Raw genomic sequence first — 22549 nt, 5'->3', positions numbered from 1 at the left:
ATCTGATCTTTATGCTCTTAGCCTATGCTGTTCTGATAGACAGCAAATAATGGAAGGGATTTGGCCTCCTTTTTGGCAGGGAACGTGCACTTATCCTAATAAAGTGTGCAGGACATGAGTGACTCACATGCATTGCTTTCCAGCTGCTACCTCCATGCTCTCAGATGGTCGTACCAAAGTGCAGTAACTTTTTGGTCTCCTACTCCTTTTTCTACTTGCTGGAGTGCAATATACTCTCTTTCTTTCCAATGCAAGTTAGAGCTCAAAGAATGATGCTGCCCTTTGTACACTGGATGTTAGTGATTTGTTCCCATAAGGACAAGGAAAGGTTTTTAGGGGGGGGTTGGGTGAAAGCAAAAGGACTCTTGATGCAAGAAGGCAATTTTTTCCCCTCCAAAAACCAAAATGTATTTTACAGTTTTCTCTCACAGATGATGGCTACAGGGGGCTTTCCGAGGTTTGTGTCTGCATGGCTCTGCATCCTGCTGGCTAACTTTACACAGACCTGCACCAACGGCACTCAACATGGACTGCCAGCCGGTGAAGCCACAGAGTAGAATCTCTTATCTGGGATCTCCTTGCTCTCCTGAAACTTGGTAGGCAAAGCTTTCCATTTCTGGCCTAGTAAGAAGTGAAGATGTGGGAATTGAGGATGCTCAGCAACTCTCAGGAGGTGTTAAACACTTCACAGGACCCAAGTCTCACAGGTGCTGAATGGGAGTTGAGAATACTCTACATCAGTGCTACTCAAAATGGTGGTCCGCGGAATTGTCCCTTAATTCAGTATTTATCCAATGTGTCAATCTGGTATAAGGGAGTGTTTCACTGTTGGAGGTGCTGTTTATCAGATGAAATATAACACAAAGATCTTGATCACTTGCAGTCATTAAAGATCTTATGGTACTTTTCATAAGAGTAGAGGGGTGATAGCCCTGGTGTAGTAGGTAACTATATTCTGCTTACCTAAATTTCCCCTACAGTTTCAACTTGACACTATACTCTTTGTTTTAACCTGTTCCTGTGTGCTTCCACAACTGTTGTGCTCCACCCCAGTGATGGCTGTATTCTGAAGTGAAATAATCTTTATGCTATCTGGAGGGTAGTTTGTGTATTAGTTTATTAAATTTACTAAGTGTCTTGGGATCCCCTGGGATGAAAGATGCTACATATATCACCATTATTGTGCTCTATCCTGGGGTCTTTAGTCAGTTTCAATTCAGTCCTTACTCCTTAAGGACTTCGGGATTTAGCCAATTAAGGCACAGACAGGGGATTGGAGAGCAGATGCTGACAGAATAACATTTCGGTGGAGGTAGAAGGCTCCCCTTTCTTCACAACCTGAAAATAACTTTCCAGAAGTACAGTATTTTGTTTTTAAGCCCATAGCTTGCAAATCTGCTTAACTACCAGCAAATTTTAGAGGTTCCACCCTCTATATTTTTAGGACTGGATAGCACAGGATAGCACAGGGTTGCTCACAGAATATTTTTTCCAGCTCAGGGACACATCGAAACAGCCCATGGTTACAGAGCTGAGATTACTGTTCAGTACAAAATGTTTTTACCTCTAGAAGTACAATTACTTTCAAGGCAAAGATCACTTGCATAGCGCCATGGATGCACCATGTACGTCCTAGCAAGAAAAGGCCTGACTCCCCACTGCCTTGCATCTTGTGTAGTCACTGACACCTGTGCAGAGCAAGTGTAAAATGCAGCCATTCTGATGTGACAGCATTTTACACCTGCCTTCCGTGGGTATAAATGTGAGAGGCAGTGGAGAACCAGCCTACATAATGTATGCAGGAAACAGGAAACTGCCTAACAAGTGGCCCTACATGATCTATCTAGCATGATACAAGAACTTGAAACTCCCAAGACCATTTAAGGATGGGGTTTGAGAGGAAATTAGCGAACAGTTTCTAATTCCAGGAAGCTCAACCACAGATCTGTACAGGATATTCAAACACAGCCCGGTCAACTTGTGGGGCTGCATCTGGTAAAATGAATAGAAACAATTGGCATTTTTCCTACCTTGGCACTGAGAATGTACGTAGTCAGCCAATACAAGATACCGCCCTAAATTCCAGGAGGACAAAGTGCCACTAAATATTTAAATATGGATTTTTAAAAAGAGTCCAAAATACATACATCAAAAGCAATGACATTTAATAGTAATTCATTGCAGCTTTTCCTAAATCCCCTTCCAAAAATGCTTGTTTCTTTATATACTGCTGTGTAATTATTAAAATAAATACTAAAACCATAGTAATAATAAGCTGAATTCTAGGCTGAGTTTATGCAGCCATAAAGGGCTTATTCCCCCACCTCACCCCCCCCCCCCAAGCCTCAAACAGGCCCCAGAACAATTGATCCTGTGGATGAACAACCCAGTGCATAGAAAGGAATGGAAGGTAACCATGGACTGAGAACTCAGGTCAATAAGCCCTCTGCCCCAGTCAATGAAGTTAGGGTGTTGCACAATATTTCAACAGTAAAATATTCCACTACAAACCACTTATTTATCTATCATTTATGCAACTGAAAGTCTCAAGAAAGAGGGATAGTGGGGGGTCAGTTGGGGACTGGGGTCATAATCTACAACTCCTATAAATAAAAGGGTCTGGGGTGTTTCTTGAAAGTGGGAGGAGATGGATGTAAGAGTGAATGCATTCCCAAAGGTCCAATTGCCTGCCGATCTACAACACAATGGTAGGGTTCTTAAGAGGTGGGCGGAGTCTGAGCACAGGCATCCATCTGAATGAGACTCCAGGAGAAGGTGTCAAGTGTGCCATTAACTGCTTCAAAAAACCAACAGTGCTGATATAAAAATCAATCCACCTTTTGACAGGCAGCCAATGTAAAGAATGCTGGACAAGAACAATGTGAACCTGAGAGTGACCAGGCTCCTTCACTCTGACCAAGCTGCGTGTGGTGGAGATGCATTGCCAGCAGCTCTGATGAGAGTGAATGGCAACAGTCAAGACTTACAGTCCCAAGGAGAGGTTTCAGAGTAACAGCCGTGTTAGTCTGTATTCGCAAAAAGAAAAGGAGGACTTGTGGCACCTTAGAGACTAACCAATTTATTTGAGCATGAGCTTTTGTGAGCTACAGCTCACGAGATAGGTGCTGCTGTTACAAGTTTCTTGTGGATAAACAGCAGCACAATTTGGAAATCAAATTTTTGTATCGTATCTGATATGTGGCCATAGGTGCTAGAGGTATGGCAACACCCCCGGCTTGAAGTAGTAAGAGCAACCAAATATATAGTAAAAGCTTTCAGCACCCCCACTATAAAAATTGTTCTGGCACCTATGTGTATGGCTCTCCATGGAAGAGCATGGTTGAATGTAGCAGCAAGACTCTTAACTTTACTCACTAAAGGAGTCTTCTCAATAAACAGAGACACAGAGGAAGTGAGAACACCCTCACAATGATTACTATTATTCTCTGTATTACAGTAGTGCCCAGAGACCCCAATCATGATTCAGGCCCATCAGAAAACACTGATTCATCTAAACTGAAACATTTCAGGGTTGGTTTCTACAAGCTTCTTGACTCAAAATTTTTTTTGAAAGAAAGTGTTTTGAAATTTTTGAAAAGTTTCATTTTGACATTTTCAAAACAAAAATTCTGGCTTGCTGGTTCAAAATGACTGTTTAAATTTTGAAACAAACAATTGTAGTAAAAAAAACTCAACAGTCTTTTTAATAAAAAATAAAAAAAGTTGAAGTAAAAACCAAACATTCCCAAAATTATTGAAACAAAACATTTCAATTAACCCATTTTGTTGGGGGGGGGGGGGATTTTGAGTTTGTTGACATTTTTGAGATTCCGACTTTTTGTCAAAAGAAAAGGAGTACTTGTGGCACCTTAGAGACTAACCAATTTATCTGAGCATAAGCTTTCATGAGCTACAGCTCACAAATGTCAAAATCTTGAAAAACCAATTCCTGTCCAGCTCTAGCACTGATCATGAGGCACTTAAATCCCCATTTAGGCTTAAAATGAAAAATGGCCCCATTTTTGGAGGTGCTGAGTGAGAAAAAAAGAAAAAAAAACCTGCCACTGAAATCAGTGGGAGCTGTGAGTGCTCAACATCTCAGAAAATTAGGCCATTTATTTAGGTGCTTACCACGTAAGCATCCAAGTTTGAAAATGGACTTGTCCAAGGTGACATAAGTCAGCAGCACAGGCAGGAATAAAACCCAGTAATCTTGACTCCCAGTGGCCTTCTCTAAACCCTAGGCTGCATTTCCTCCAACAATTACCCAACAGTTCTCTGCCAACCAGTTATATGATAAAGAACTTTCATATTAACAGACTGGTCTGGTCTAGTGCCTCTTCCGGGCAGGCCTTATCCCGGTGAGCTAAGAAGAGGCTGACCTATAAGAACAATTAATCATGATTGGCCAACCAGGGTTTTTCTGCACCATGTACTGCAACTTCTCTGTCTTTTCTAGGACAAGCCATACAGCCATCTCTGTACTGCCTGAACATTCCTACCAATTCTGCCCATAGAGCAGCATATCTTCACCTTTACATCTTTAAGCCTAAGCAGCTGTACGGCTCTAACCATTTATGTTGGGCTTTAGTATTTACTGCAACATGAAGGACCATAAAATATACAATGGTGCTTCTTGGTCTATCCATGCAATCTATTCTTCCATCCATCCAAGGATGTGTCCAGCACTGTGGTATCTGGGTACAGTGATACTTGATCACATTTTCCATGAGAGAAAGATTTTCTGTGTCCTTTCCATGCTATGTCTCCATGAACACCAATGGTTACAGCCTCTCACAGGAAGGACTGTTTTTAGACCCTAACAGAGTGGCAGCAAAATGACAGCATTTGGCACCAATTGGATTGTCTACACCATAGACTTCTGCATTCCAAGGACAGCTCTATGCAGGAAAAAAATTGCCCTATTCCAGCCTGTGAGAGGGCTGTGAGGCCAGAAAAAAGGAGCTCCAAGCAAGCAGTCTCTGCAAAGATCTTAAGGATTTCCACGGGACCACACAGAAAAGCGAACAAAGATTATCAACCTCCTTCCTCACAAAGGATAGTCAAATGGAATGGTTATCCAGCAAGGTAAGGCAGCTCCAGCTAGCCTGTAAGTAGTTTAAATCATGTGCTAGGGAGTCAAGTGATAACATTCATCATAATTTAGCATCTTGGTCACCAGAGATGGCATTCAAAAAGAGGCGGAAAGGAGTAAAACAGGGAGGATACTAAGTCTCAAATCTTGGGGTAATTTTGAAAATTGAATACAGGAAAATATATGTGTGCGCAATAGTTGCGATAATATCTACACAAAAAAGGAAAAAAAAAGTGTTTGAACCAAACATTTGAAAACTGGATTACTACTCTCCAGGATAGGGAGATCAATATGGTCAATATTGATCAATAGTGGCCACTCTTTTAGGACTACTTGAGAGCCCAAGAAAATAGTCACACTTCTGGTTAGTCCTCATCTGGCCAAAGAGAGCAAAGGTGGCAGTGTTTTGTTTATATCACCCAAGTGCTTCCTCCCAAACCAAACAGTCATAATATAATATATCCCAGAAGTCCAGTCGTTCTCTTTGTATTACTGTGTGCAGATGTCTGTAAAGCTCCTGTGTCACATTTCCTGTAGGCAGGAGGGATGAGGACATGACTGATGTTGTGGTGAAGCTGAAAATAAGCCAATGTTGCTGCAAAAGCTGCTTATTTCATAAGCCTGCATCTTAGGGGGAAGGAAAGGACAAGGGTCTCTTTTTTCCCCAAAGTGGCACAAGATGCTCACAGACACAATCATTTTACTTGGGCCATCTCTGCTTGCACGGTCCTTTCTAAGGTACTTATAAGGCCACACAATGATAGCGTCTAAGTCTGACTTCACAAGACTTCACAATACCTTGAAAGGTAGGCGGGTACCATTATCCACATGGGGAACTGATGCACAGACAAAGACTAAGTGATTTGTCCATGGTCACCCAGGAAGTCTCTGACAGAGCAGGGAAATGAACCCAGGACTTCTAAGTCCCAGGCTAGTGCTTTTACTCCTGGACCATCTTTCCTTACCTTTCCATACTGTGCTGTCCCATGCTGCAGTTCTGGCACGTCTGTGCCTGACAAACAGGGATACATGAGCAAAGAAGAGCTCAACTACAGGTGAAAGTCATACAGATTGCTAAAGGGGGAAGGCTCAGGCAGGGGTGTTGATCCCCGGCCTTCCGCGAAGCCCAAGCTTGTAAGCTGGAAAAGTACGCCCCCCTGGCCAACACCCTGAGAGAGAAGGGCTACAAGGTGCAGGTGGATGCCCTGGTCATCAGAGCCCTGGGCGCCTGGGACCCCTGCAACAAGCGTGTGCTGCGGACCTGTGGGATGGGTCAATGCTATGCACGGCTCATGCGGCGCCTCATGGTCTCGGACACCATCCGATGGTCCAGGGACATCTACATCAAAACACATCACCGGCCACCAACAGTACCAGGAGGTGTGAGCCGGAGTGACATCATGCATCAACTATGAGAAAGGGACCAAGAGACTTTTTCCATTGGACAATATGAACTGGAACCATAAACTCACTGAACATTAAATCTCACCACATGAGGGTCAATCCGTCCTCATCATCCACTCATTATACTCCACACCTGAACATAGCCATTATATGAACAACATACCCTCATGTCTCAATGTCTATACTTTGACCCATTAACCTTTTATCCCCAATCAGGGATGTTGCAGATTATGTGTTCCTCACGCCATCCGATCTTAAACCGAACTTCGAACCCCTTGATAATCTGTACTTTATTCCCTGATAACCAGAAACTTCTATGCTTCAACGCTGTACTGTTTTCTTTTTCTTTTAACATCTTAATAAAATTATTAAATTAGTTAGAAGCCATGGGAGGCTGTAAACAGAGCCCAACCACCTGGTACAAATTACAGTGTGACTTGCCTTTTCTGCTTGATAGCATCCACACAGAAAACCAAAGGTTTGCGAAGGGTAGAGAAAGGAAGTGGGGCTTTCAGGGCTCATGCAAACAAAGGACTGGCAAAGCTAGCTGAAGCCAATGACAGTGCTGCAGACAGGTTCCGATTCCATCCTCCGATTCCGCCTTCCATCCGCCATCCGCCTTCCATCCGATTCCGCCTTCATCACTGATTTCCAACACCTTGGCTCTTCACTTACAATCCTAGTTTACAGCAGCTGAGGATGCTGCAAACTGAAGCTATGACAACCGACACAAGCGGAGGAGCTTGTCCCTAGCACAGAAGCTAAACGGGGAAGTTGGTTCCATAGACAAATGTTTCACTAAGGAGTCAGACCAGCTTGCAGATGATCTCACCAAATTTGTTTCATTTGCGACTCAAATTAGATGTGAATCCAGGTCCCAGGGGTGAAACCCTAGAGCATTAATTCACTGTATCGCCTCCAGGCCAGGCATATTCTCTCATATCACTTAAGTTAATAAATAAATAAATAAATAAATAAAGCTTGTTGAAACCTAAAGTCTGTCAATAATGTTAGAACATTTGATAGCAGCTTTTAGGATGGCCATGAATGAAAAGTGTCATTTCTAGAAGGCAGCCATATATCACATACACCCACACACAGAGTATAGCTTTAAAACCATTCCAGTATTTTGGCTGGATTATAGTTCCTAATGAAATGAGGAACAAACAAAAATCAAATCAAGAAGGGTGCATGAATGGGCAGTATTTGCCCCCAGAAAATGTGTCAATATCATTATTTAATCTTTTAAAGGTGTGGAAATTGTATACACAAAACAAAGCTTTATTGATAAAACAAGATCTCATGTTACCTAGATGCAAAATTTGAAATTCAAAACTAAATATTGATTTATACATTCATATTTCTCCCTGCAGAGAAAAGATCAGGAATGCCCATGAGGAATGCCAAGCCTTTCACACTTTATGCCTTCCCAGTTTTTGGTTATGCCAGCAAATAGATCAGACTCAACATACTCAATTATTTATAATCTAAAATAAAAAGGTGACAATTCTTGGAGGAGAGGTCAAGAGGGTAAAACTTCACAGCTGATCTGGTCTAAAATGCTTTCAAGAACGCATCATACCAAATCAAATGCTCCAGGGTACATCCAAATTGGTGCTATGTGTGCAAACACACAGAGGCCAAATGGAATCAAATGCACTCACAGATGGGAAGACCCTCTAAGCAAGGAATACTCCTTTATCGTTCCAAATTGGTAATTGCAAACAAAACAAAACCAAACCTCAAAGGTGCCTGATACTATATAGCTAGCCCCCCCCCCCCATTATCAATGTTTCATGGCACAAATACTTGAAATATTGGAAGTTTAGTAAAGATGGGTATAAACTACAAAATTAAGACTCAAATTTAAAAACATTTTACCCACACAACCAAATTTGGGGGAATCTGATCCAGGTGTTTGACTCAGGCCCATTCTACTCTTTAGCTGTATAAACCTCAGGGCAGTATTACCCCAATCTAACTATCAGCATTGTACAGGAAGGGGCAAATCCTGCCATCCTTGTGTAACACTGACAGACCCCGGTCATCAGCGGGCAGGATCGAACCAGGGACCTCAGTGCATGAGCCTCTACTGCATGAGCTAAAAGCCAACTGGCTCTTAACTAAGGCTATAGAGCAGACTCATTTTACCTCTCTCTCTTAGTGGTCTTGGTGCCACTAGATGGGACAGAACACCACATGCAGAATGTGCATGGGTTACATACTTCTCCTAGCTGAGGAAGCGCGTCCCAAGCTTCAGAGACTTCCCCACTGAAACCCCGAACGAGCCCCCCCCTTGTAACGCTGACAGACCCTGGTCATCAGTGGGTGGGATTGAACCTGGGACCTCTAGAGTTTAAAGCATGAGCCGCTACTGCATGAGCTAAAAGCCAACTGCCTCTTAGCTAAGGCTTTAGAGCAGACTCAATCTCTCTCTCTCGCTCACTCTCTAAGTGGTCTTGGTGCCACTACATGGGACAGAACACCACACCCAGAAGGTGTGTGGGTTACACTTCTGCATACAAAACTCCAGCTGAAGTCAGTTCCATGCTACCCCACTAGGCCAATTCTATTTAAATTAGCAAAACACCCACCCACACAAGAATAATCTCAGAGCCCTATTTTGTCTAGGCCTCCTTCCCAGCCTGTTGTCTTCTGCTCTTTACACAGCAAGCGGAATACGATGGAACTACACGAGTATGCTAGGGTCCAATTAACCATGTTTACTAAATATACACAAAGTGCAAGGCTTTGCTACAGATACAATTCCAGCACCTTCTAAAACACAGAACATGGTGAGCACCACTAGTGGGCTCAGAAACTATTTAATAGACTGCACTCCCCTTATGCAATGTCATCTATCCCTACATCATGGCATCTATAGGTAAACTGGGGTCCACGCCACACATCTACCACCAGAAGTAGAGCTTACTGCCATGAATAACCACAATAAATTAATTGTTTTCCTTATGGCAACAATAGGCACAATGCCTGAGAATGTTTGCAGGATTGGGCCTTTATGTTTTAAGCTCTTTTGGTCAAGGACTAAGTTAGAGTCTGCTCTCACCTGTCTTTCTTCTCTCTGTAAAGTGCCATTCACACCTAGGGCACTTTATGTTAAATATATTTATCTGAATGCATCTGATGAAGTGAGCTGTAGCTCACGAAAGCTTATGCTCAAATAAATTGGTTAGTCTCTAAGGTGCCACAAGTCCTCCTTTTCATATTATCTATTATTATTCTTATGTGACTGCTGTTCATTTTCTTTTCTTTTTTTTCCTGAACACGTCCAAGAAAACCTCCAGACTGGCAACCTCACAGAGCCTTTCACCTTGTGCACTCTGCTGAGTGGTTTGTGTCATTTCCAGGTTCAATCTGTAATAAACAGATAGGCCTATACGTTCAAGAGGGGCCTCTAAGTTTAGGTGTCTCCATTTTTGGGTGCTCAACTGGACGCTGATTTCTGCAGTACCCACTGGAGCCATGGGTACTCTGAAGATCTTATTCAAAGTGTCAGAGACTGCGCAGCCAGAAAATGAGGCACCCAAAAATCCATGAATCCTTTTGAAAAAATGTGGCCATAAGACATCAATTCCTCCCACTGCACTGCAATGGAATGCACTCCCTGACAGAGAAGCATTCTTTCAAAAGGCCTGATATTCTAGTCCTTCTATGTTCATGCCATTAAGGATTCAACAGAAGCAGGTAGCTAAAGAATGGAGAACTTCCTGAGTGGCACAACTGGAACAGATAGATATCCCTGTCAAATGTTATCCTCTCTTAATTTAAAAATCCCAGCTACTCCACACTTCTTTAAGACTGCATGTAATTTGGTGTGGTGTGATATGTTTGTAATGGAATAGTGTAATAAAAGGTCAGCACCACCACTGCACAGTGTACATGACAGCCCTGGTTTCACTGAATTGTACGCTGTCTTCCTGGAGCACCATGTGAGGATTTCACTGTTTCTAAGAAGTAGAAACCTGACTGCCCATAAGTGTCAGAAAGCAGGGGGCTGAGCAATATGAACAAAAGCTCATTGAAAAGGGAGTTTAGTCAAAAGAAGTGGGATGAGGAGGAGCAATTTTGCTGCTGGCTCCATCAACTTCTTTCTTCCATGTTTATAACAGCCCGATACCCCAGGGCCTTCCTATGTGCAGTGAGGCAAACAGTGTGATACTCCTCAGCTATGTTTCAGGCATTTCACTACCCCATCCAGTCCTTACTGATCCATTATGACAGTTCTTATTGCAGAGGTCCTATTCTTTTTCTGGAGGTGCAGTGCATAAATCCTGTTTCCTCCCTTTGCATTTTATTTAGGAGTCAATGATCAGTGGCCATCAAATGATGAATCTGAGGCTCTCATATCAGTGACAAAGAAGAGAATGCAATAACATGCTGCTCACTAATTCACTTTAAGTTTCCCTGTCTTAATTTACACTACCTTACACCTATTTTTAGCCATGGGGCATGTAAGCTACACCATCATATGCTCCCTTACATTCATACATTGGTAAGTGGGTGTAAATTGGTCAAAGGGGGTCTAACTGAGAGTCTGAGTGTAATAAAATCTTACCTAAACCTCCATCGAGACATATTGTCTCTGAATTTTGCCCTTTGCATTTTACCTACATATTTAATGGACTAAAAAAAGACAAAACTTACCATGCCGGCTCCATGGGTAATTTGGTTCATATGAATGGCATTTAAAGCCAACTGTTTATGTTGAGGAAATTTCCTGTCAAAATACACTAACTTCAAAAATGAAGGGACTGCTCTCTGATCCGTCTGTGAACTGTGTGACCTAGATAACATGAAGCACCGATTCGTCCTAGGCTGATGTGGACCCCTTAAATCTCAGTTGATTTCCTGTCTTGCTTTTGCCTTCATGTTTGCTGGTTGGAAGACTGAATACAAGGAGCCTTACTGGGGTGTTTTGTAGACAGAGAAGGGTTTTCAAACTGGAGTCAGCAGCTTCCTTGTAACATTGGCACATGGAAACAAAAAGCTTTCCCAACTGGGTCAGACATTTTGCAATTAGAACAGTGCGGACAACAACATCAGAGAGTCAATACACTAGGAAATCCTATACACTTTCTTAAGTGGGTCCAATCCTGCAAGGGGCTTAGCAGTCTCAGCACCCAATAAGCCCATGACCCTCACTCTTTTACACTAGTTTCAGAGTAACAGCCGTGTTAGTCTGTATTCGCAAAAAGAAAAGGAGTACTTGTGGCACCTTAGAGACTAACCAATTTATTTGAGCATAAGCTTTCGTGAGCTACAGCTCACTTCATCAGATGCATACTGTGGAAAGTGTAGAAGATCTTATTATGTGCACACAAAGCATGCTCTGCAATCACACAAAGCTTCAATGGGTTCCCAGCGCACGAGTGATATTGCAGTATCAAAGCTTCAGTGCATACAGTTGGAGGGACTTTTCCTAACAAACACAAGGGTTACCAGAGAAGCACAATTACCAGTGGTTCTGAACCTTTCCTATACTGTGACTCCATGGTACGTCAGAAGAAAAAAAAAAAAAGTCTCTGGACCCTCCCACTCCCCTCTAGCTATAAACAAAGGGAGGGTGATCACATTCTAGAACCCACATTCTAGAAAAAAAGGATGAGACACACCTAAAGGTTCCATACAACATTCCATGAGCCTGCTGCCCTGAGGGGGCATATCCAGCCCCACAGATAGCTAGCACATATATGGGTGTCAACAAGTGCTAGCCACAAATATATTCCATCTTGTCCAGAGAAGCAGCAAAATGTGCTTGCAAGTATGCCCTAATCCTGTCCATGAAATCCAGCCCTATCTGGCAGGCTTTCTATACTAGAGAATCCAAGACAGAATATGGTCCCCAATGTATTTTTTTAAATATCAATTTAAAAAGGACAGTGGCAACTTACAAATCACACTACTATTACTAAAAGTGGAAACAGAAGTGTTCCACAATTGTAACTATGGCAATACAAATAATAAAATAAAATAATGATAACTGTAATTGTAAAACCACAAAAACTGGCAGAGGGGGTCCTTAAGAAAAAGTAATCAAAACTGCTTTAAAACTTATTTAGCTGACTAAATTTCAAGTAGATTGTATCCCTTTAATAATAGACAGCATGTGAGAACTTTCTTATTCACTTCTAGTGTCATAGTGCAAGGGAGAGCTGCTGTCCGCTCACAGCACATGAGAATTGTGTCACCACCACAATACCCAGTTTTACTTCTTAAGTCATCAGTGACTGTTCCCAGAATACATCTCCCAGACAGAATCAAAAGTGATTTATGTCTCAACAGGAAGCATGTATCCTTCCAGACACTACTGGCTTGGCTCCTTTCATTTACACAAAAGATTTCCCCCGAAAGCATGGAGAAAGGGGCTTTTAAGCTGTTCTATTCTGGCCTTTGCTTGTAAAATTCTCTTCTACTGGAAGTATGTGGTACTCAGACTGCAGTTGTTTTGAAATCCAGTTTGAATCTCTTGATGATTTAGCACATATTGTTTGAACAGATTTTTGGTGACATTACTTTCCTCCTGTAATGAGTCATTGCTCTATCTTGTTTTATACGCTATTTCTAATGCATTGCCTGAAAGGCACCCTAATGAGAAGATCCAGTTATTCCAGTGCTGTAACACTTGCAGAGATTTATTCTCTGGTTCTTTCCCAGAATGATTCCCTGGTATTTCTCTTACACAACCTTCCCTGGTGTTTCTCTCACCCAACAGGGATAGGTCTGCACTAAGACCAAATTGACTTTGCTTCACTTGGTTTTTAACACCTGCCCCCTGCCCTGCATTCTCCTGGTCCTTCTTCACACCCAACAAGGCCATAAGCTCTTGGGGCACAAGCTGTGTTTTCTTATACATTTGTGCAGTGCCTAATGTAATGCAACCTTGATCTTGAATGGAACTTGTAGGTGATACAGAAATATAAATAATAAAAAACGAATACATTTAGATCACTGACCTCTTGAATCTGGTCTGCTTTGTAGCCAACAGAGCCAATACTCCTGCTCCTTAAAAACCAAGAAAACAAATGAATGTATCCTACACAAGCATAAAGTGTTTATAAAAGCTACTTTAAGCCAGGACTATCTGCATCATATGCTTCTCCCTCCCACCAGTCACTGTATTACATAAAAGTTGGCAGAGAACAGATAAACATCAAAGGGAATAGGGAGAAAAATGAGAGTCAGATATTCACGTTCTTTGACTTTACACAAGAAATGGCCTCCTTTTCTATGAGTGATGTCTTGGAAACAGAAAAACTATGTACCAAAGAGAAATGCTGTACACCAAAACGAGAAAGCCATAAGCACAGCCTGATTTAGTTTAGCAAGATAGAAGAAATGAGTGCCAGGAAACCACAGAAACAGTTTTGGACACAGATCAGAACTGCAGACATCAGTGTAAGCCTCAAGTTTTTCCCAGCCTGTCATTTATTGTGATATCTGGGTCAGAGGGCAGGTCACAAGAAACTAAATAAAAAGTTCCTAATAGTGAGAGACAGCAGGAATCATTTTTGACACTGTACCATTTGGTACACTGAGCCTTACTAGAGCAGAGAAGAGGTAATATGGGGAAGGGGGAGGGAAGAACATGTCTTTTTCATCAGCGAGGGATGACTAGATGACACATAAATATCAGTAACACTCCACGAAGTGAAAACAGAATGACAAAAGAAAACACTGCTGCATGCATTTCCAATTCGTTTCCTCTTTGCCATCTTTGAGAGAAGATGTGAAACTGTGTTCCTTACCACTGTGGTCTTTAAAAATACTATGGCCCTTCGTGCAAGAGGAAGGTCATGTTAACCTCACCATGCTGGCCAAACTCCATTCTGGGTAATTATATTAGGCTTGCCTACAATCCCCCCTGTAGTTGCAGTTGGACATGGTATTCTTCTTTGCTTCCTTTATTCGACTGCTGCATAGTGTTGCTTTGTGCTATTCAACAGCTGCCCCATTCCAGTGCAGAGGAGGTAGCATTTCATGACTGAGTGACATGATACTTGTACATACAGAGAGCATCAAATTCTACCAAGCATCTCAAGAAAATGCAATTGTCATCTCTGAACTCACAGATCAGAATCACCCACACAGCTTCAAAGAAGTCTTTAATGGATACCTGTTCACAAAGTGCAAACGAATTAGAAGAACATTCAAACTGAATGCAATTTACACTGATCTGAGCTTTGAGTGCAGAATGTAGTTATTTAACTTCAGTCTGATAGTTGCTGTTCCTACAAAGGTTTGGCCTTTGTGAAGTAAATTTCTACAGCTGCAAGATAAGGTGCAAAATTTCAAAAGCAGCTTCTCATTCTGGAGGACTCAGTTTTGGGGTGCAACTAGAGACCCCTTTAACTTGATTTTCAGAAACCAGTGGAAGCTATTGAAGGGAAGCCCCATCAGCTATTGAAGTCAATGGAAGCTACAGCTGTTGCTCAGCTCTTTCTGAAAATCAGGACAAGGCATTTCAGGCTGGGCATGGGTACCCCCAAATGTAGATACCTAAACTCAATGGCCGCTTTTGAAATGGCCTAACCCTGCAAGGTGCTGAATGCCCTCCATTCCCACTGAATTCAAGAGCTTTGCTTGATCAGGCCCTAACGTTGTACTTCCAGATTTCCATCCTTTGAATGTCACTGTGTCTGCAACCAGCAGTGACAAAGCACAAGGCCTACCTGTGATTGTTTACCAATATAGTTATACAGTATGCAAGTTTAGTGGTGTCATAAATATAAAGGGAAGGGTAAACCCCTTTGAAATCCCTCCTGGCCAGGGGAAAGCTCCTCTCACCTGTAAAGGGTTAAGAAGCTAAAGGTAACCTCGCTGGCACCTGACCAAAATGACCAATGAGGAGACAAGATACTTTCAAAAGCTGGGAGGAGGAAGCGAAACAAAGGGTCTGTGTGTCTGTCTATATGCTGGTTTTTCTGCAGGGGATAGACCAGGAATGGAGTCTTAGAACTTTTAGTAAGTAATCTAGCTAGGTATGTGTTAGATTATGATTTCTTTAAATGGCTGAGAAAAGAATTGTGCTGAATAGAATAACTATTTCTGTCTGTGTATCTTTTTTGTAACTTAAGGTTTTGCCTAGAGGGGTTCTCTATGTTTTTGAATCTAATTACCCTGTAAGATATCTACCATCTTGATTTTACAGGGGGGATTTCTTTATTTCTATTTACTTCTATTTTTTTATTAAAAGTCTTCTTGTGAGAAAACTGAATGCTTTTTCATTGTTCTCAGATCCAAGGGTTTGGGTCTGTGGTCACCTATGCAAATTGGTGAGGCTTTTTATCCAACATTTCCCAGGAAAGGGGGGGTGCAAGTGTTGGGAGGATTGTTCATTGTTCTTAAGATCCAAGGGTCTGGGTCTGTAGTCACCTAGGCAAATTGGTGAGGCTTTTTACCAAACCTTGTCCAGGAAGTGGGGTGCAAGGTTTTGGGAAGTATTTTGCGGGGAAAGACGCGTCCAAACAGCTCTTCCCCAGTAACCAGTATTAGTTTGGTGGTGGTAGCGGCCAATCCAAGGACAACGGGTGGAATATTTTGTACCTTGGGGAAGTTTTGACTTAAGCTGGTAAAGATAAGCTTAGGAGGTTTTTCATGCAGGTCCCCACATCTGTACCCTAGAGTTCAGAGTGGGGGAGGAACCTTGACAAGTGGTATAAAGGTAGAACTATTCCTGTACGGAAGGGGAATAAGCTATATGGTATAAAGCACCTTTTTACTGATATAACTGCATCCACACTAGATATTATGCTGCTTTAACTATATCAGTATAGTCTTCTAGCGCCCACTGAAGAAACTGGATTGTGTGTGAAGGCAGCTGAGCCATATGCAGTGCACATAACCCTTTAGCTCCAATAAATTAACATAAAGCTGCTTGAGGGACTAGCTTAAAGCCACTGTTAGGGATGCTGCCGCTTTCAATAATTAACCTTTTGCAGACTACAAATTACTTGTATATTTCCCTTCTCCCCACACAGCAGCAGGCATAAATTGCTTCTTGTAGTCGCTTCATCTCTAAAACACGATGTGCTGAAACCGAGTAAGGAAATGTTATGCTGCCAGGGCTATCCAGTGCTCAGGCAATTGGACATATTGGGCTCCTCTCTCACACACCGGTCTTACATTAGTTGCTTAACTCTGATGGCTTTAATGGAGGTACTCTGGATTTAAAACTGGCACAATTTAGAGGAGAATCAAGACTCTAATGTCTAATGTGTGCATAAATCACTATCAGATTCCCATCTACTCCCTTTTCATAAAGGGTAGTCAAATCACTGTATGAGCCTTTTGCATTAGGAAAACAGTAGTGCCCCCAAATACACAAAGTAGCTTGTTGTATCGTGCCCACATTTTCAACTGCTGCTCTAAAATTGTATCTGCAATTTTATGCTTGCACTTTTTTCATGCCAGAGGCGCTGCATGCCTAAGATCTTGGCCTTGCGCGGTTATAGGCACAATCTTAGAGAGTGAAACCCTGGGGAAAATCTGACCCATTGCCATGTCAATGTTACTGAACTTTGGTGTTTTTAGTGATCAGAGCAGTCCATATGGGGATCCTGACATAATATGGCCTTCAGTGCAGAAAATCTGTGCCAGCTGTTTAGATTCTGCCACCCATGCTCACACTGAATAGTACTTCTCTCCACAAATAGGCCACTGATTTCCCACTGCTAGACTGAGGAGCTATTACACATTTTGATAAGCACTACCTTGTACAAATGGTCCCACTGACTTCAGTAGCTAGATTGTGAGCCCTGACCCATGTGAAAGCAACAGGACTACTCAAGGTGAGTAAGGGATTCTCAGTCTGGCCCACTGGGACCATCCAAGGAGTGTGAGTAAGGATGGGAGAATCTGGCCCCATGGTGTGAGCTCTCTTAGATTCTCCCAATTTCACTCACTCCTCAAGTAGTCCCATTAAAGAAAATGGGACTACATGCGGAGCAATGTCCATGCAGTACTTGCAGGAGTAAGGGCAGCAGCACCTACCCCTTAAACGGCTACTTTAAGCATGATGTGTCATGAAAGAGAGGATCCAAAAGATCCGGGGGGCCAAATCCTCATCTGACGTAAATCAGTGTGGCTCCAGTGGCTGCTGGCATACAGGTGAATGACGGTTTGTGATGACTCACATTAACTTTCCCCATTTGGAGCATTATAAGAGAACTGTGATTCTTCTAGATGATTCAAAGGAAAAGCTGAGATTTTACAAGGGATATGGAAGCTTGCTATTACAAGGCTACTCTCCTCTCCTTTCCTTGTCCCCAGGAAAGCAGCTAGAGTGACCAGACAGCAAATGTGAAAAATCGGGACGGGGGTGGGGGAGTAATAGGAGCCTATATAAGAAAAAGACCCAAAAATCAGGACTGTCCCTATAAAATTGGGACATCTGATCACCCTAGAAGCAGCAAATGAAAGGGTTAAACTTCCACCATCAGGAAGAAAGGCCGGATGGACAGCAAGATGAGAGACAGACAGACAGGTAAGTAGGTGCAGCTGAGTGCAGACTGAGCTTTTTTCAAGGGAGGCTTGTTCACTTAAATGACAGTTTGATCACTTGTACCTAATTACCACTTGGTAACGCTATGGAAGCTAGACACAAAGAAAGGCCTCCACCATTTGTACTAGCAAAGCATGGGGCAAAGGAAATCAGCCTATTCCCCACCAGCTCACAGCTCACACAACCCTCCCTTTTTTCCCCTCAGCTCAAAGGCCAGCATTCCTGTGAAATAGTAATAGGGTGGAAAAGTCTCCTGGGTCCTGGCATGCAAATGAGCACACTAATTAGTATAGCCTAATTTTGCGTCAGGAGGAGAGGCTCATTATGAAAGTCTCATTCTCCTATTATCACTGAAAAACATGCTCCTCTGGCCTTCTGCGTGGCTCGGTGGAAAGGGCAGGCAGGGATTAGGAAGGTAAAATGCACTATGATGCTGGCTTCCATGTGGGGTGATGGTGCCAGCTGGTCTGTGGGGTTCCTCTGATCTCTCTAGGATAGCAGCTCACCCAGCAGTTTGGCTGATTTCAGCCGTGACAGTGTTTCTGCTGGAATCCAGTACAGCAAAGCTCCTCTTCCTTATATACCTGGCTGGAACAGTAGGGACCACTACCACAAAGAACCATCTTTTACTTTGAAAGAGATCTCCATGGCTAAACCAATGGTAGCTGAGTGTCTTCTAAGATGGACCTTAGCTCTGAAACAAGAAGACTAGGGGGGCTGAGGAGAAGCTGCACCCGAATTAGCAACAGTGGGAATTTTTAAGTAAAAAGAGTCTAACTTGTGCAACTGAAACGGATGGATAGTAGTTCAGACGTATCATTAGCAATCTTTTGTCATGTGACCATTCGTCTAAGGACTGGTCTACACGGGCAATGCTAAAGCACTGCCATGGCAGTGCTTTAACGTGGCTTACGTAGTTGCACTCTCCCAGCACTCTAAAAAACCCAGCTCCACGAGGGACGTGGCTCCCAGCGCTGGGGCACTGTCTACACTGGCGCTTTACAGTGCTGAAACTTGCTGCGCTCAGCGGGGTGTTTTTTCACACCCCTGAGCGAGAAAGTTGCAGCGCTGTAAATTGCCAGTGTAGACAAGCCCCAAGTCTTTTGAACTAATGAATGCTATTGGCTTCATTTTTTAAAAACACCTGCAGCACTGGATGTGTGTTTTGTAATATCCATAAAACATGATGGACTTCTCCAGTGCCTTCGGCTTGAGACTCTCAGGTGCTTTACAGCCATTAATGGGTTGAGCCGCCCAATACTCTGTGAGATAGGGAAGTACTGCTGGGTTTGGTTTTTAAACAAATGGGGACACTGAGATGTCAAGGTCAAAATTGTCAAGACTGGCCACTGATTTGGGGCATTTTAGATTTTGGGAGCCCAAGATTTTTCAGGAGTTCTGAATGAGCCAATAGCTCCAGGAGAAACCTGTGGGATTGGCACCTGCCCAGTACTTCTTAAAAGTCAAACCAAAGATGTCTCAAGATGAGTGCCTAAAAATTGAGGCTCCTGAAATCACTGGCCACTTTTGAAAAAGTGTCTGAATGTGAGTTGTACACTGAATTTGAACACCCCTTTTATTCCCAATTACTAACACCCCTCCAAACACCCCCCACAGCCCCTGCCCCAAGTAGAGTTGTGATCCGGAAAGGGAGGCACACCAGAGACTCCATGAAATCCATTAGGGACTTTGCTTCCAACTGGTTGTCTGTCTCGCTCAGCATTTTATACTGCTCCCCATCGCCATAGTATATAAGCACCTTCCACTTAATAGCAATAGCAAAGCTACGAACAACACCAGCTCTACTGATTTCCATCCCTGTGCTTTAATCACAAGCCCACCGCTCCCTTCTTGTAGGGCAGGGGTTCTCAAAATGGGGGTCATGACCCCTCAGGGGGTCACAAGGTTACTACATGAGAGGTCGTGAGCTGGCAGCCTCCACCCCCAAACTCCGCATCGCCTCCAGCATTTATAATAGTGTTAAATTTATTTTTTTTTAAAAAGTGTTTTTAATATGTAAGGGGGAGGTCACACTCATAGGCTTGCTGTGTGAAAGGGGTTCACCAGTACAAAAGTTTGAGAACCACTGTCGTAGAGTAATTATTATATCAAAACCTTTATTAGGCACATTCTTAGCAGTTCCATAAGGTCTGAAAAGAACTGGTCTTGTTCTATTATTTCACATACACAATAATATTTTCTTTGCCTATATTTGGAGAGGGGTCTGGAAAAGTGATATCACAACTGGAATGAGGAAGCGTTTATTCCCTGGCTGCAAAACATGACGGTGAAGTAAGACTGCTATTTGAAGAACCCTATTTATATTGACATTTCCTGAACCAAAACAGGACTGAGAGAAACTCGGGACAAAATGTTGTCTCATTGCTACATTCTGCAGGAACCACTGCCAGCGTTTCACAGAAGTTTGAATGACAGCAAATTACAACTGCGTTGTGCGGCAGGCAGGCTAAAGATGATAAGTGGAGGGTTATAGAAATAGATCATTGTATCAGACAGACTCCTCTTCTTGGGGCAAAGATTAGCATTTGTTGGGACATGCCTGGATGGGCTTGTTTGCCCATGACTAACTCCTGTTACATAAACCTAAAATGTTTGCTATTGAAAAAAAATGGACATAAACAAATAAAGCCTGAAGGATTAACCCATTGCAACATCCATTGTCGTAATCAATGCCCCTGACAAGTTTGACTTATATACACATGTGAAGCACATCTATGTTGGGACAAATCTTTGAAAACCTTCTCACTCATAATTTGCTGGTGATATAAATGCATGTGAAATGGACAATGGTTATAGCACAATCAGTGTGCAATGACATTCAACACAGAGTAAAATCTGATTTTAGTTAACACTGCTTGTAGTGTTCACTCTGTTCTATAGATCAAAAATTACTCTCCCAAAAGCCATTCCCTGTTGCTAATGGATCAGTCAGGATTTGATTGTGAGAATCAGTTATTTAGAAGTGATCATTTCTTTAAAAAAAAAAATAAATAAGGATTACAAAGGGAAAGGAGATCTAGCTGAGACCCACTTTCTAGGCAGAGATCATATGAATTTATTATCTGAACACCTTTAGGAAACACTGCTAAACCTTCCTCTGATGAAGCTTTTCCACATAACCAGAATGTCATTCACAGCATCAACCATTTCCTTTCCCTACTGCCTTTTAAAAAAATAACACACCCGAAGCGCAGCTTTCTATGCTTGCAAAACAGTGAAGAGCCAGAGATTCTATGAAGTCCACTAGGGACCTCACTATTACCAATATATTTTATGTGGAAGGTCCTCAGACACTACAGTGAATGATGACAGTACAAAAAAGTGATTAGACAAAGATTTCACACCTCTGAGTGCCAATTATCTTCAACTGAAGAATGTTACAAGTTCATAAGTGTACCCGTTAGATCCAATAAGAAGCTACATTGGCATTAAAATAACAAATGTTACATTAATATACCCAACAGATCTTACTCTGTCCTTGCAAAATTGGGACAGACTCGCAGATAAATCGAGGTGCCTCTAAGTTGGTGTATCATATATGTTGAAGAGCCCAGAAGACGTAAATAACACCAGTTAGGTAGCCTCTTAGGCTCCTTTCTGAATGTGGTCCTTTGTTTCTATGCATGTGGCTTCTGTCTGGAGTTCATCCATATCCATCTTTAGTAACGAAATAAAATCCTGAGGTTCTTACACCTGGCCAAATTGTGCAGTTCACAATTAAGCAAATTTCCATTGAGTATATGTGGTTTTGCCAGACTAAAAACTGATGGAAAACCTTTGGGCGGAGCCAGGGGGAGGATGAAAAAGGATTGGGAGAGGAGATCTCTGCAACATTTTCCTCACTAACATTGTTTCCCAGCCATTCTGTCCAGCATGGAAAAGGACCAAGGGCCAGTCCAGAAACACCACAGACCCCTGACCAGGGTGAACCCATGGCTGTTTGTGAGGAAGCCCTACACATCCATACCAGCTTGGAACCTCCAGTGCCAGCCTCATAGGTAGCTCAGTTCCAGTCGAGCCACACTGCCAAGGCTTCTGCTGCTCACCCTGAAAACCCCATAATTGGGGATTCCCCATCTCAGCCTCTGGCCGTATTGCGTATCTGATATGAGCTGTGCTGGGTACAGAAGGGGACACCATGCACCTACTGCAACCCCACCCTTCCCCTTCCTCTAATGCTTCACCCACTCCCTGCCTTCACATTCCACTTAGAACCCAACCCCTTGGATTGGCCTCCATGGTGTCCAAGGGAAGTAATGCTACTGCACGTGTCTCTAGGCTGTGCCTGGAGATCCTCACACACAGAGGGCCTCAACCTCAACTGTCTTAGTGACAAGAGAAGGCCCACAGGATTTGGCCTGATTAAAAAAAATAAAATAAAATAAATCAGCGGCTATTATTTTACTGAGGGTAGACCAGTGCAAAATTTTTGATTGAAACCTTCTTCTTTTTTTAATAAGAGATGGCTTTTTCATCAAAGTAGAAAATTGCTCAGGAAATATCTATTT

General features: G+C 42.6%; 1 protein-coding gene across 3 annotated transcripts in view; it reads right to left on the bottom strand.

Annotated features, from left to right (window-relative positions):
* GFOD1 (Gfo/Idh/MocA-like oxidoreductase domain containing 1) overlaps positions 1-22549 on the bottom strand; it is a 113456-nt gene that overhangs the window by 39440 nt on the left and 51467 nt on the right. Inside the window, exon 2 of one of the 3 annotated variants that reach the window (XM_073332023.2) lies at positions 13474-13522. The exons of the other annotated variants lie outside the window; for them this stretch is intronic. Coding sequence (XP_073188124.1) covers positions 13474-13522 — 49 coding nt within the window. The remainder of the gene's footprint in view (positions 1-13473; positions 13523-22549) is intronic. 3 annotated transcript variants of the gene reach the window in all.

Source organism: Lepidochelys kempii, chromosome 2 (genome assembly GCF_965140285.1).
Source record: "Lepidochelys kempii isolate rLepKem1 chromosome 2, rLepKem1.hap1, whole genome shotgun sequence".
Taxonomy (NCBI): domain Eukaryota; kingdom Metazoa; phylum Chordata; order Testudines; family Cheloniidae; genus Lepidochelys; species Lepidochelys kempii.
This window is presented reverse-complemented; position numbering and strand designations above follow the sequence as displayed.